The 16,240-nt window shown below is 39.8% G+C and overlaps 1 protein-coding gene across 1 annotated transcript in view; it reads right to left on the bottom strand.

The window, feature by feature from the left end:
- The window catches only part of PKHD1L1 (PKHD1 like 1), a 154,707-nt gene that overhangs the window by 4,921 nt on the left and 133,546 nt on the right, over positions 1-16,240 (bottom strand). The window contains exons 71-76 of the mRNA XM_004282958.3: positions 15,617-15,774; positions 12,893-13,028; positions 9,761-10,105; positions 3,137-3,288; positions 2,593-2,739; positions 1,862-2,015 (exon numbers count right to left, since the gene is read on the bottom strand). Of these exons, the coding sequence (XP_004283006.2) occupies positions 1,862-2,015; positions 2,593-2,739; positions 3,137-3,288; positions 9,761-10,105; positions 12,893-13,028; positions 15,617-15,774 (1,092 nt within the window). The remainder of the gene's footprint in view (positions 1-1,861; positions 2,016-2,592; positions 2,740-3,136; positions 3,289-9,760; positions 10,106-12,892; positions 13,029-15,616; positions 15,775-16,240) is intronic.

The following is a 16,240-nucleotide window of genomic DNA, read 5'->3' as shown; positions in this document are numbered from 1 at the left end:
ACCTCTTGAGTCCACCTTCCTGGGGAGGTGGGTAACCTTCTCTCAGGCAGGGTTCTTGTCAAGTTCCTCATTTCCCATAAAAGGCTCCCAGTCCTACCGCCATTTAGGCTGACTGTTAACGAATTAGGCTCTGTCCTTAGTCACCAGGCTTACTGGACACTTCAGGTACTTGTCCCAGAGCACAATGTTGAACTCATTGCCACTGGATTCCCATCAAACTCTAGGTTGAGATATTGTTGCCCAGTAGGCAGATCAAACTTTTCTGGTGTAGGGCATCATCAAAGCATGAGGAAACAACAAATAAGAAAAAAATTCTTTTGGAATGATTTTGGCTTTTGATATTTAGTTCTTATGGAAAAAAAAAACCCAGATTATTGTTAGATATTCTTTAACTTCTCTTACTCTTTACTTTGGCTTTTATTCTGACCTGTAGTGTGTGTGTGTTTGAAATAACAGTGGTTAGAAGAGTGAGGACCACCATAAAACTTTTGCAGGAGTTAGGGCCTATAAAGGTTGAGGTAAACAGATTAATGGAGGCCTGTCTCCAGTACAAGGAGTCTATTTCATTCTTCTCTTTTTTTTTCAGTTTGTAGCTATTTAATGATGAGGTCAAATTTGTTAAATCTGGGGACTGTTTGAACTTCAGAGGAGGTTGATCCAGTGGCTCTGTGTTGTCCTTGATGACCTGCTTTTTCTGCCTTCCATGGGTAAGCATCATCATAAGGCTGTTTTCTCTCACGGTGTATTTCATTCTTTTCGATACTGAATAATCTATCATCAGTAGAGACCTGTTTTGTGGACATATTTTTGCCTTGGTAGAAAGGCTTTTACTAGTTGGAGTTATGCCATCAATCCACATGAAGATAATATAAGAAACCTCACTGTGGAAGTTATGACTGTATTTACTGTTGAAGATATCACGTATTTACGTGTTGGCGATATCACGAGTATACTTCATGAGAACTCATAGGAGACATCTGCTCTGACCTCAGAGCAAGTTGTGATTCTCCACAGCAACTGGTCTATCTGCAGAGGACTGTGAATCATGGTAATGCTCATGTTTTCTCCTTTGCATTGGCTTTCAGAAAGACTAGAACCCACCTTCCAGCCCAACTCTGAACTCCTGCATGGGCCATTAAAATTATATGACACTATATTATCCTTTCTTTTCTTGAATTTGAAAAATCTATATAAGTTTTCTTATTATAAATGTAATACACACATAGTGAGAAAATTTAGAAAAGTACACACGTGGATAAAGAAGAAAATACGAATCATGATATAATTTTGATGTACATCCTCAAGTTAACCTGTTTATTTTATTTTATTTATTTATCTTTGGCCGTGGTGGGTCTTTGTTGCTGCGCACGGGCTTTCTCTAGTTGCAGCGAGCAGGGGCTACTCTTCGTTGTGGTGTGTGGGCTTCTCATTATGGTGGCTTCTCTTGTTGCAGAGCACGGGCTCTAGGCACGCAGGCTTCAGTAGTTGTGGCACACAGGCTCAGTAGTTGTGGCTCGCGGGCTCTAGAGCACAGGCTCAGTAGCTGTGGCACACGGGCTTAGCTGCTCCGCGGCATGTGGGATCTTCCCAGACCAGGGCTCGAACCCGTGTCCCCTGTATTGGCAGGCGGATTCTTAACCATTGCACCACCAGGGAAGCCCAAGTTACCTGTTTTAATTCCCTTAATTGCTTATTTTATTTTTCACTTTGTTTTGCATATTAAATGTATTTTTGTAAGCCAGACATTTTGATTTCTATAATTTATTGACCAGTGTAGTATAGACTGCTTTGCTCATTAAAAGCAAATTATAATTGTCCCAAAGTTGGGTATATATGTGAGGAACCAAAATAGTATACTCACCTGTTCTAAGAAGAGTAAGATCTGTGTAGTTGGCCCAACAGCTGCTAAATGGAATTGTTGTGTTTCCACTAAGACCACTGATTTGGTTATTACTGGAGTCCTTTAGTACGGCCTTCAAAGTCAGTGAAGTAATCCCAACTGATACACAATTACCCTAAAGAAAACAATAGTAGAGAATTATAACAATTGTCCTGTTCCCATGCTTTTTTTAAGAAAGATATTTGGAACTTTATTTTTTTTAATGCCTCATTTCAAGTTTTAGATCTATTTTTTATTTTTATTTTTTATTTTTTTTTTTTGCGGTACGCGGGCCTCTCACTGTTGTGGCCTCTCCCGTTGCGGAGCACAGGCTCTGGACGCGCAGGCTCAGTGGCCATGGCTCACGGGCCCAGCCGCTCCGCGGCATGTGGCATCTTCCCGGACCGGGGCACGAACCCGTGTCCCCTGCATCGGCAGGCGGACTCTCAACCACTGCGCCACCAGGGAAGCCCCAAATTTTAGATCTATAGAAGCTCCTTTTCCTGCACAAAGAGTTTGGGCAGTGGAGCAAGTTCACTGAAAAGAAACATTTTTAAAACAGTAAAAGGTGATAGTCATAGATATTAGTCCAAGTTTGAAAACGCAGTGCAATCCTTAGGTTGCCAGTCCACCAGGATTAGTGAAGTCGGTTCACCCTCCAGAATTTATAGCTTAATTCTTCCACTTAAATAAATCTTTGAGTTATAACTTACATCAGAATCTACTGCCTTTACGGAAGGTTGCTGAGAAAATGGCTGTCCCAGCTGTGTTGCCACCGGCTGAGTGATCACTGACAGCGAGGACAAAAAGGCCACATGATGAACAGGAAATGCAAACCTTTCAACCGGTTGGGCAGTCACCTGTAAATGGTCATGAGTGATGAAGTGGATTTCACATGATAAACTACATTCAGTAGCAAACTCATCTTAGCCAGGCTAAATGTTATATCATTGTTTATTTAAAAGTATGTTTAATACATTAAGTCAATATTATTATAGTATTTCCTCTAGAGCAAATTTATGAAGCATTGTTGTAAATAGTCAAAGCAAAGCACATTTTATACCAATACATAATTTTTAGAAGATATGCTCCTTTTTCAACTACTTTATCATTTTAGTAATACTGTAAAAAAAATCAACAATAAATTAGAAAGACATGCCCTCTAAATTATTGTATTGAAATAGAAAAATAGTTAAAATAAGAAATAAGCAACGTTTTAAATAGCTAAAATGCATTTTTCTAGTCACATTTTCTTACCTTAATCCAGCCAGAATCACTTGGGCTGGGGATAGGACTGGTAATAGACATGGAAGAGATATTAAATCCAAGGATACTACTGGTTTTTCCTAAAATTACAGCTTGTCCAAGAGAAGCAGCAGTTTCTTGGAGTTCAGATAACAGCATCTGACCTATAAGGAAACAGTGTTATGACATGAGGATTATAAGAATATGGAATAGTGAGAACATGTGAGAATATCTCACTTTCGTTTTTGTTTGTGCTGCCTGCTCCAGCCAAATTATAGAATTTTACAGCTCTCTAACTGTACATGAGCTAAACATGCCTAAGTCATACTAAGGAGGTCAGGAAAATAAAAAACTCAGTAGAATATGTTTCTTAAGCTGGAATTAAAGAAAAAACAAAGGTAGATAAAATAAATTCAAGAAAAATGAGTGAGAGCATGCTGAGAAAACTACTTTCCTATGTCATCTTTTGTTTAGAAGTGAAGTACTATCATGTATGTCTATCATCGCATATCAGTTTTTAAAAATAGAATGTTAATTGTGGAATGGAAGGATAATTAACATCATCGAATTTATAGTATGAATTAATCAGTTGCTAACGTTAGCATTAAATTACTAACAAAAAATTGTTATTTGCTCTGGACATTGACAATTTTCAAGGTTAATTCTAACATGGTAGGTAGTTTCTGTTCCCTTTTTCTAGCTTGGCAGTTCCTCTTAAACCTACTGCCCCCCTAACACTCCTTATGTTATGAAGGGACACCTCTACACGCTGTACTCCTTTTGTCAGAAGCCTGGAACTCTTGCTTGAACCCTTCTTCTACTTCACCTCTCTCACACACCATTTAATCAGTTCTCAATTTCTAAATCTGCCTCCACTGCGCAAATCCTAGTTAACCCATCAGCAGCAGAGATACTAAAACAGCTTTTAAACTGGCTTTCTTGTATCCATTCTCTCCCTCTTGCACTCCGTTCCATACACTGTAGTCAGAGTGATCGTTTAAGAAACCGCAGCCAGGATGTTTTGGTGTACTGTTCCTACGATTCTAGCACCTTCTACATCCAGAGTCATGCCTTACAGACTTCAATCATTGAGTTTCTTCCATGAAGGCTAAGCCCTGAAGCTTAGTGTGCTCGGGAAGAAGGAGGCAACGCTCTTGGGCAGCAGGTTTCACGCGACACTTTGAAAATCACACCCTTGGGGAATTTCAGTCCCTGTCCCTTGGAAAGGTCTCTTTGGTTGATTCAGACTCTTTGGGGTAAATGGCAGTCTAGCGGGCTCCCCCCGCCACTCCCTCCACACACTCTCCTTCAAGATGGCTTCCCAGGTAGGAGGGCTCACGTAGCAGCAGTACAAAGGAGCTTCACGTCCATACACTACTACTACCACCTCTCCTCACTGGTTTTCGGTGCAGAGTGGCCAGTCTGACCAGGCTGCACTAACAGGTTCTCTCTGACCATTTGATGTGTGAAGGCATCCATTTCTGCCGACTGCCTTCTAGAAACCAAAGACCTTAACTTGAAGAGCTCTTATTCCTGACATGACTCTTTAACCAGAGGTCCCCTCAGTACTTAAGTAACTGCTTTCTAGGACATCTGGGAACTTCTGGATCTCCTGACACTCTGTGAAGGCTATGGGGGAGTTAGGAGTATTACTATGAATACATGCACACCTTTCTTGCCACTTCCCAATACTTTGCTGTGATGTCACCCCTTGCCAGGTTGTAGGGCTTTCCTCAAGACCTCAAACCCTACCTCAATCTAAGTCTGGGAAACAGGCCATTGATCTGTCCTTCCTCCTGCCCCTATTTCCATGTTCTTAGACTGTATTATGCCTATATCTGGACAAATCTAACAAGAAAAAACTGCTTTAAGGGAGTAGAGAGTGGGAGAAGTTGTGTGTGAAGCAGTTTAGATCACATATAGGAAATAAATCACAGTTTCTTTGGACATCTGAGTGGCTAGCGTGGTAAATACTGGACTCCAATACATGTAAGGGCTTACCAGGGATTTCTTTTTTTTTTTTTTTTAACATCTTTATTGGGGTATAATTGCTTTACAATGGTGTGTTAGTTTCTGCTTTATAAAAGAGTGAATCAGTGATACATATACTTATGTTCCCATATCTCTTCCCTCTTGCATCTCCCTCCCTCCCACCCTCCCTATCCCACCCCTCCGGAGGGTCACAAAGCACAGAGCTGATCTCCCTGTGCTATGCGGCTACTTCCCACTAGCTATCTACCTTACGTTTGGTAGTGTATATATGTCCATGCCACTCTCTCACTTTGTCACAGCTTACCCTTCCCCCTCCCCATATCCTCAAGTCCGTGCTCTAGTAGGTCTGTGTCTTTATTCCCGTCTTACCCCTAGGTTCTTCATGACCTTTTTTTTTTCTTAGATTCCATATATATGTGTTAGCATACGGTATTTGTTTTTCTCTTTCTGACTTAACTTCACTCTGTATGACAGATTCTAGGTCCATCCACCTCACTACAAATAACTCACTTTCGCTTCTTTTTATGGCTGAGTAATATTTCATTGTATATATGTGCCACAACTTCTTTATCCATTCATCTGTTGATGGACACTTAGGTTGCTTCCATGTCCTGGCTATTGTAAATAGAGCTGCAATGAACATTTTGGTACATGACTCTTTGAATTATGGTTTTCTCAGGGTATATGCCCAGTAGTGGGATTGCTGGGTCGTATGGTAGTTCTATTTGTAGGTTTTTAAGGAACCTCCATACTGTTCTCCATAGTGGCTGTATCAATTTACATTCCCACCAACAGTGCAAGAGGGTTCCCTTTTCTCCACACCCTCTCCAGCATTTATTGTTTCTAGATTTTTGATGATGTCCATTCTGACTGGTGTGAGATGATATCTCATTGTAGTTTTGATTTGCATTTCTCTAATGATCAATGATGTTGAGCATTCTTTCATGTGTTTGTTGGCAATCTGTATATCTTCTTTGGAGAAATGTCTATTTAGGTCTTCTGCCCATTTTTGGATTGGGTTGTTTGTTTTTTTGTTATTAAGCTGCATGAGCTGCTTGTAAATTTTGGAGATTAATCTTTTGTCAGTTCCTTCATTTGCAAATATTTTCTCTCATTCTGAGGGTTGTCTTTTGGTCTTGTTTATGGTTTCCTTTGCTGTGCAAAAGCTTTGAAGTTTCATTAGGTCCCATTTGTTTACTTTTGTTTTTATTTCCATTTCTCTAGGAGGTGGGTCGAAAAGGATCTTGCTGTGATTTATGTCATAGAGTGTTCTGCCTATGTTTTCCTCTAAGAGTTTGATAGTGTCTGGCCTTACATTCAGGTCTTTAATCCATTTTGAGTTTATTTTTGTGTATGGTGTTAGGGAGTGTTCTAATTTCATACTTTTACATGTACCTGTCCAGTTTTCCCAGCACCACTTATTGAAAAGGCTGTCCTTTCTCCACTGTACATTCCTGCCTCCTTTATCAAAGATAAGGTGACCATATGTGCGTGGGTTTATCTCTGGGCTTTCTATCTTGTTCCATTGATCTATATTTCTGTTTTTGTGCCAGTACCATACTGTCTTGATTACTGTAGCTTTGTAGTATAGTCTGAAGTCAGGGAGCCTGACTCCTCCAGCTCCATTTTTCGTTCTCAAGATTGCTTTGGGGGCTTCCCTGGTGGCGCCGTGGTTGAGAGTCCACCTGCCGATGCAGGGGACACGGGTTCGTGGCCCGGTCCAGGAAGATCCCACATGCCGCGGAGCGGCTGGGCCCGTGAGCTATGGCCACTGAGCCTGCGCGTCCGGAGCCTGTGCTCCGCAATGGGAGAGGCCACAACAGTGAGAGGCCCGTGTACCGCAAAAAAAAAAAGATTGCTTTGGCTATTTAGGGTCTTTTGTGTTTCCATACAAATTGTGAAATTTTTTGTTCTAGTTCTGTGAAAAATGTCAGTGGTAGTTTGATAGGGATTGCATTGAATCTGTAGATTGCTTTGGGTAGTAGAGTCATTTTCACAATGTTGATTCTTCCAATCCAGGAACATGGTATATCCCTCCATCTATTTATATCATCTTTAATTTCTTTCATCAGAGTCTTATAATTTTCTGCATACAGTTCTTTTGTCTCCTTAGGTAGGTTTATTCCTAGATATTTTATTCTTTTTGTTGCAACTGTAAATGGGAGTGTTTTCTTAATTTCACTTTCAGATTTTTCATCACTAGTGTATAAGAATGCCAGAGATTTCTGTGCATTAATTTTTATCCTTCTACTTTACCAAATTCATTGATTAGCTCTAGTATTTTTCTGGTAGCATCTTTAGGATTCTCTATGTATAGTATCATGTCATCTGCAAACAGTGACAGCTTTACGTCTTCTTTTCCAATTTGTATTCTTTTTATTTCTTTTTCTTCTCTGATTGCTGTGGCTAAAACTTCCAAAACTATGTTTGAATAAGAGTTTACCAGGGATTTCTAAGGGTCAGTGAGCAATCTATATATATGGCATGGACCTGCTACAACTCCTAGACTAAATTAACAGACTATGTTGAGCCCAAAGCCCTGATTCTGTAGCTACAAGGAAATACAAGTTTGATGAAGGAAAGTAACTATGACTGGGCAGAGAACATCACTGTAAGATCTGGTTGCAGCACAAGCCTATGCTTCCTGTTTCCTTCAACAAAGAGAGTTGATGAGCACCTCATTCCATTCACGCAAGACTTTTCACAGGCTTATCGCCACAAGGGAAGAACCTGCTGCCTACCTAACTGGTAGAATTCCAGAACAGCAATGTGGCAGATGCATGGGGTTAAAGCTCAGAAACAAACCTCCTGGAGAAATGAGTGATGACCCCCAGTGGCAGAAGATGAGAACTTCACCCAGTACCTAAGTTTACATATAAGAGAGCCTGGGAGTTTAATGAAAAAGATGCTGGACAGAAATAGGGTAGATCAGGATTTTCTGAGTCTGAAATTTATACAGGGTGGAGGCTCTCTTTATGAACAAGTCTTATTTGTGCAACTTTTATAGTAATAGTCAATTATTTGACCACATTATTAAGTGGACCCTTCTCCCAGGGCCTTGAAAGTTAAAGCCCCTCCCAGGACTTGTACAAGTAAAGGGTCTTTTATCTTAAGCTTCATTAGCTGGATGGTAATATTCCTCTGACAGAGACCCAGATCTCGTCTTCTTGGAGAGGGGTATGCCTAGGTGAGAGTACTTGTGCTTGACCACTAGAGACAATGGTACAGTTGGGAATTAGCAGCTGGGGATGCGATTCCATGTCAAGAGGCCAGAAAAGTTCAGTTGCACCACAAGAGAGGCTGATACAGAACAGAGAAGACCACCTATGTTGTCGCAAAGACTATGAAGACAAGAGGGCAACAAGAGGGCCTGAGGTCAGGAAAGCCCCTTGGTATTCAGATACCAACTTGAACAGATGGAGAGGAAGAAAATCTGAAGGGTTGAACATTTACCCAAATGCCCAACCAAACTGAGTCACCTTAAGGAAATCATAATTTAAGCCAACAAAATTTCCTCTGATGGGATAGCTGAGCTTATTTTTATCTCTGATACCTAGAAAATAGGGTATGAGGGACTTCCCAGGTGGCGCAGTGGTTAAGAATCCGCCTGCCAATGCAGGGGACACAGGTTCGATTCCTGATCCGGGAAGATCCCACATGCCGTGGAGGAACTAAGCCTGTGCACCACAAATACTGAGCCTGTGCTCTAGAGCCTGTGAGCCACAACTACTGAGCCCACATGCCACAAATACTGAAGCCCATGCACCTAGAGCCTGTGCTCTGCAACAAGAAAAGCCACCTCAATGAGAAGCCCGCACACTGCAACGAAGAGTAGCCGCTGCTCGTCACAACTAGAGAAAGCCCGCGCGCAGCAACGAAGACCCAATGCAGCCAAAAATAAATAAATAAATAAATTTTTTAAACAAGGAAATAGGGTATGAGGAGTGAGGGACAGAGAAAGGGGTGATGGCTGGTAAGGCTGATTAGGTCAATCATAGAAATTAAAGACAACATATTCTGGTACATTTGCACTTGTTAGTATAAATATGTGACTTTACTCTGGAAATCTAACCCACCACTCGACCTCTCAGAATCGTCTATTATGTCCCTTAGGAAAACATCCACTGTCCTTCTCTTCGCTTACAAAGGGGAGAACTTCTTGTGGTTTCCCACAACCTAGCATCTGCCTCCTTCTCAGCCTTGTCTCTGGCAGCTTTGTCCTTCCTGATGCCTTTGCTGCAGACATATTGGGTCCATTCCAGTTCTTCAAATGTACCAAACTCACCAACTACTTCCTCAGCCTCCAGCCTCTCACCTCCCACTTTTCACTGACCAGCTCTTTTCACCCTTAATCTCTCAGCTATAAGGTCACTTCCTTAGGTCACCTCTAGGATCTTTTATGTTAGGTCAAATCCTTCTGTTGAAGTAATTAACTGCTACAATAACAAAACAGAGGTTGAAGTTCCTTCATAATTAAAAATAGTTTGGGAGTAGAGCAGGGAGAAGGGTCTCTAGGCCCTTATAGGGTTCAGGATGTGGGGTTGGTGGGATTTCCTGAGGCCCGGTTTACCAAGCCTTGATAAGGTTATTTATGGATGTGGTTTTGAATTACATTACTCTGTCTCAAATGTCTACTTTTCATACCTGTAGTGTCACTGGTTATGAACTGAGGGGGAGAATCTCCAATCTCCAGTTCAACTGTGAGTCCCGTGGATCTCTTCCTTCGCAGACTCTCCCCTCGTATTACTTTGCTGACACGGATTTTGTCACTTGATATCTTTAGGAACAAGGCAAGATTTCTAACTAGATTATGAGAACTGTAAAAGTCATCTTCTGTTACAGCAGGTAATTGGAAAGAGACATATATGACTGAGGTGGTGTGGATTTCAACAGGTATAGTTCCTTTAACCAAAAGGTAAAGCATCTGGTACGTTCTGTCAAAGTAGTTTTCACCAAGGACAGTGGAATTCAGGTTAGGAAGGAATTGCTCTAGGAACGAAAAAAGCCAAAATAGCACAGTTAAATTTATTTACATTATCATAATTACCATGCAGTATTTAATATTTGTTTAAATCTAGGAAATTTCGAAAAAGTTCAACATTATCATTCTTTCATAGGAAAATGTGCATATTAAAAACAAAAACACTTATAGAACTGACATGCAAAATTAAAGTCAATTTTAAAAATAATACCATTAATAATTATACATGAAATTTATTTTAAAAAACAATTAGCTATAGACACGTACAAATGAGAAATAAAATCTAATTATGAACCAGGAGCCTATGTTGTAACACTATTTACATTTTCAGAATTTTAAAGCCTTGACCAAAGGCATCTGGTAATTTAAAAATGTAAGTTTAACAGCCATCTAGTTTATGCAGTGCTATCTCTTAAGGAAAAATGATGATTCAGTGCTTCTATTTTTACTAAGGACAAAAGTATATAATACAAATGAAGTATATACTAAAACATCTCAGAAGGCTTTTACATCAATAAAAGAAGTTTACATTTCAGCCTGAAAACGGTCAACACAAAACAAATTCTACTAGGGCACTGAATTTTGTAAAAGTGATTGAGATTATATATACATATATATGTATGTAATGAATAAATATTACTGATTTCAGGGCAGAGTATAAACAACGTCCAAGAAGTAATAAATCCACGAACACATATTGAGCCCAAAGTCTGACAGTATAGTAAGACTGGAATGTGACATGTAGCTTCTTACCACATTTCATGGTGAGGCTTACTAAGAAAAAGAAATTAGAATCTTAGAAAAAAGAGGTAATTTCTTATTAATGTAATAGATATTCATAGCAATGGCATTAAGAAGCCATTTCATTATTACTACATTTTAAGAAATACCTTCTAGTATAAGTTCTAGATGCAATTTGGCTTAAACATTCTGTGAATCTGAAAAATGTGTTTTTGTATTATAAATTGAAGCTGCTCTCAAGCTACTGTTACAGGTGCGTACACCACTTATCCAAGCTAACTTTCTCATGTCTTCACAGTAATGGAAGGTAATCTAAAAAGATATGTATAGATTCATAATACAGGGATATTATTTTCCATTCCAAGTATCAAAGAAAAATGTTTATCTAAAAGCAATGCTATTTCAGAAAAAAATAATTCTAAAAGGGCAGTGGTGGTATTGTTTTGCAGACTTGTGTAACCAGTTCCTTGTATTAAATTCTGCCTGTTGAGATAATTTTTATTTTCTTGACTTGAACGATAGAGTACTTTGTACCAAAAGCACCGTTTTAAAAAAAAGAGTTAAAATTTATGAAAATTAAGCTGTAAATACGTGCAATCATTTGTACGTAAAAATAACACACTCTCTTAGCTTCTAAAGAGGCAATGTAGCATAATAGCTAAGTGCGTGGGTTCTAGAGCTAGACTCTCTGTGATCCGTACCTTGCTCTGCCCCTACCACCTTTGATACTGCTCTGGACTGAACTGTGCCCCCCCAAAATTCATGTGCTGTAGCCATAACCCCCAATGTCACAGTATTTGGAGATGGGGGCCTTGGCGAAATAATTAGGTTTAGATGAAGTCATGAGGGTGGGGAGGGGACTTCATGATGAATTAATGCCCTTATAAGAAGAGACACCAGAGCACTCTCTCTCTCTCTCTCTCTCTCTCTCTCTCCCCCTCACTTTCTATCTCTGCCACCTGAGAACACAGTGAGAAGGCAGCCACCTGCAAGTCAGGAGGGGTGCTCTCACTGGAACCAGACCATACTGGTACCCTGATCTCGTACTAGCAGCCTCCAGAACCATGAGAAAAGAAATTTGTTTTTAAGCCATCTAGTTTACGGCATTTTGTTATGGCAGCCCAAGCTAAGACAGAAAGCTTGGCAAACTACTTCACCTCCTTGTGTCTCAGTTTACTCATCTGCGCCTACCTCAAAGTGTTATTAGGATATAGTAACCGTTAGTTATTATATACAAAGCACTTAGAACACTGCCTGACACATAGTAATGTCTCTGGAAATATCAGATGTTCATATTATTAGTAGAAGTAGGACTTGCTTCACAGATGGTAATGAATATGGGTATCCATTCATACTCTCCTGTCAAGCTTATATTATGATCTCCAGCACACATTTATGTAATCATTAGCCAAGATTATGGGGCACAGCTAAAAAATGATAAGTAGCACATGTGGAAAGGAATGGATTGGCCTTATTAGTACCTGTTTAATAAAAAAATTCAATGAATAGAGATAAATCCTGGTCTCGCAACACTGGTAAATGGGTAAGTTAGCTTCTTCCATATATTTCCTTTAAATCCAGAGTTTACGTCATAATATTTACCTCATGGTGCTCAACTAAGGTTATGCTAGCTTTCTTGGCAATACTTCTGGTGACTGCCAATGAACTCAGGTTCTGACCTCTATGAAACAGAAGTAAAGCAGAGATAGGGTGACAATTTTAAGCAAAAAAATCTCTCCTGTACGCAGGAATAAGTGAACTAAATGTGTAGAATGTAAATGTTCTCAGGAGGCAAAGGAATATCCGTCACACGCACAAACTTCTATCTGCATGTGTGCAGATAGATAAGAATTCCATCTGGAGTGATCTTTCAGGACACACATGTTATAAATGAACACATTTTAGTGTTTGGTGGACCACGGGTAAAAATTTATTTTCTCTTGTATTTGTCAAGGGCTAAGGAACTAAAAATATTATAATGAAACATTATAAAGAATGTTATGCATAATTAAGTATACATATACAAGGTATGCTGTATTTTTCTGAGGAAATACCTGTATACACATGTCGATTAAGTTCACAGTGTTTCTTTTGGGAGTTCCATACTGTATTCTGGGGGCAGACCAATGAATTGTTCACATAGACATCCAAACGTTGACGTGTGGGGAAAAAAATTCCCACCAGAACAGCCTGTTAAAAATAAACAACATTTTTGCATCTTAAGAGAACAATGAAACAGAATATTTAGAATTTAGCACTTAAAAAATATCCTTTATACATGCCTTCTGGAGAATATTAAAACTAACTTTTATGGATTCAGGATACATATTGAGTTAAAAATTTTAAACAGATTTACATTCAACCATTCATAGAAAAGAATGTAATGTAAGAAAAAAATATTAGAGGACAATCTCTAAATTAAAGAGAGGGTTCCTTTAAAAGATAATGTTCAATACAGGCTTGCAACTCTAGGGGCAGGGGAAACAGGAGAGTTAGCAGTGCTCTGTACAATGCAACCACACACAATTAGGCACTTAATGTTGAAAAAAATGCTTATCTCTGATTTTGGTAATAAGACTAAAAAAAAGTCAGTCAAAAAACTATCCTCATTAAATTTTGGTCATTTTTCATGTTCATTCCCCACATTTCATGCTATCAGGTATAAGCATAAAGTGAGGAGACTTAGCTTTTGCAAAGGTGGGGAGGAATTTATAAGGAATCTAATAAGCTACAGGTAGTTTTGGAATCTTCTTTTGAGATTGTTTGCAGAGGCTCAGAATATTAACAGTCACGTTACTTCAGAGTTACCATTTTTATTTTTAAAATTAAAAATGTTCTCTTTCATTCACTATTTTAGGAACTCTCAAAAGTCTCTGCCCTATTTGAGCTTACATTCTAGAATAAGGAGAGACAATAAATAAAAGAAAAAATAAAAATTAAAGTGTGAAGCATGTTAGAAGGTGATAAGTGCTATGGAAAAAAAGAAAAGGTAGATCAGAGTCTGAGTAATTGGGTGAGCCAGGCAGGGAGGGGTGGTCAGGGTAGGCCTACTGAGGAGAATGGGAGTTGACGGAGGTGGGGGAGTCAGCCACCCAGAGTAGAATATTCCAGGCAGACTCACCATTGGAAGCGTAGGCCCCAGTGATAGCATGTCTGGTATATTGAGGAACAGCAAGGAGCCCAGTAAGGCTGGAGGAGTAGAAGAAGTCAGAGAGCTAAGGGTTGGGGGAGAGTCTCAGGGTGCCTTGTAGGCCATTGTGAGGACTCTGGCTCTTGTGCAAAGGCCAACAGGGAAATTATTGCAGGGTTTGGGGCACAGGAATGGCCTGCTCTGACTTATGTCTTGATGGTATCTCGGTGGCTAATGAGGTGAGAACAGACAGCAGAGGGAACAAAGGCAGAGCAGGAGGAGGAGTTGGGAAGCAACTGCCTTAATCCAGGGAAGAGATAATGTTGGCTCAAACCGGATAGTAGTGTTGGACATGAGAAGTGGTAATTCTGGTTATTTTGAAGGAAGACTCAACAGGATTTGCAGATGGACTAGATGAGGAATGTGAGAGAAAGAGAGGAATCAAGAGTGATTCCAGGGCTTCCCTGGTGGTGCAGTAGTCGAGAGTCCGCCTGTTGATGCAGGGGACACGGGTTCGTGCCCCGGTCCGGGAAGATCCCACATGGCGCGGAGCAGCTGGGCCCGTGAGCCATGGCCGCTGAGCCTGCGCGTCCGGAGCCTGTGCTCCGCAACGGGAGAGGCCACAGCAGTGGGAGGCCTGCGTACCACACACACACACAAAAAGACTGATTCCAAGGTTTTATCTTGAGCAGCTGAGAGGATGGAACTGCTATCGCCGTTCTCAGGTGTCTCCTTTCCTTACTCCTCTCTCTGCTTCCTCTTATCAGTGTCCCTTCTTCACGTTCTACTCTGGGACTTTCAAATCTCATACTCTTAGAAAAGAAAATCTATATTATGAGACTTCTGCTTGACCTCATACTCTTTTTCCACTGACATAGCGTATATAAAGTTAATCATCCCGGCTGAATTCCGTTTATAGCAGAGTTGACATTATTGAAGATACTTCAGATAATGTGCTGTGATCGCTGAAGTAAATTCCAAAGGTGTATTTCTGACATATATAATAATAGCAGCATGGAAGAATGAAAATATAATCCCGAGTGACCAGTTTTAGATGCATGCTATTTTTATGTAAAGGTTCAGGTGTGCTTGCTAATCACACAAGTCAGAAATCACTGTTACCCCTCAAAGGTAGAAGCACAAACAAGTGCATATGGGGAGCGGCGTTTGGAATTCATATGTGCTCTCAGGCTGATGAAAACTGTCTGGACTCACAGTATTCTTATGGTACCCTACTGGTCCTTGAAAATGAGCTGTAAGGCTGACGATGTTCCAGAGGACAGGGAAGGAGATAAAGTCCTTAGCAGATAGAAATATATGCACATAACACCAATAACTCTTTTTCTTTTTTAGATTTTAAAAAATTTATTACTTCAAATAATTGAACAGAAATAATCTTCATAGAATTACTGAATGACAAAGTGCATTTCTTGACAGTCAATAAATGAAATAGATAATTTTTATGTTATTATTTTTTCACATAGCTATCAATAATTTTTTTTTATTTAAAAAAATTTTATTTTATATTGGAGTGTAGTTAACAATGTTGTGTTAGTTTCAGATAGATACATGTATTAGTATAACTGAATCAATCACTTGCCTGTGCACCTGAAACCAATTACTCTTAAGAAATAATTTCTTGCCTTACCTTGTCATGGTCAACATTAAGTAACATCAGTCGAAGATTCTGGGGACTAGTGCCAGTGAAGTAGACCTCATAAGATTTGCCCAGAGCCACGATGCTATGAAACAGGGACAGTCTTCTCTGGCATGTGTACCCGGCACACCAGCCATGATCCTGTGGGCCTACATCCAAACAAATGGAAGTTCATGTTCTGTGCTATGAATATTATTAGTGCAAAGCCCGAAGAGTAATTGTATTAAAAATAAATTGCAGTGGTCAAGTTCAGCATTTACAGCAATTATCCATCCACCCATCCATTCAGTGATCTAAGCTATTTCTCAAACCTTGCCTTAAAAAGGAAGGCAGGGAAGCAACTCCCTCTCTACTATCCTTACTTTTAGACTGCCCAGGGTCAGAAGGGTCTATGTTGAGGATTTGTGCTGGAAGGTCATTGAAGGAAATAGATTTACTTGTATCTCTACTTTAATAATCATTTAAGTCCAGGCCCCATGGAGAGGAAGAAAACGCTTGACGCTCTCTCCTATTTAAAAAATGTGACTTTGGGTGGGGAACCAACTTTCTCAGACTCTTTGCTGAGAACTATGCTATAACAGAGATAATTTGTTAAAAATAAAGCCTGTACACAGA

The sequence above is a fragment of the Orcinus orca genome, chromosome 17 (genome assembly GCF_937001465.1).
Source record: "Orcinus orca chromosome 17, mOrcOrc1.1, whole genome shotgun sequence".
Taxonomy (NCBI): Eukaryota; Metazoa; Chordata; class Mammalia; order Artiodactyla; family Delphinidae; genus Orcinus; species Orcinus orca.
This window is presented reverse-complemented; position numbering and strand designations above follow the sequence as displayed.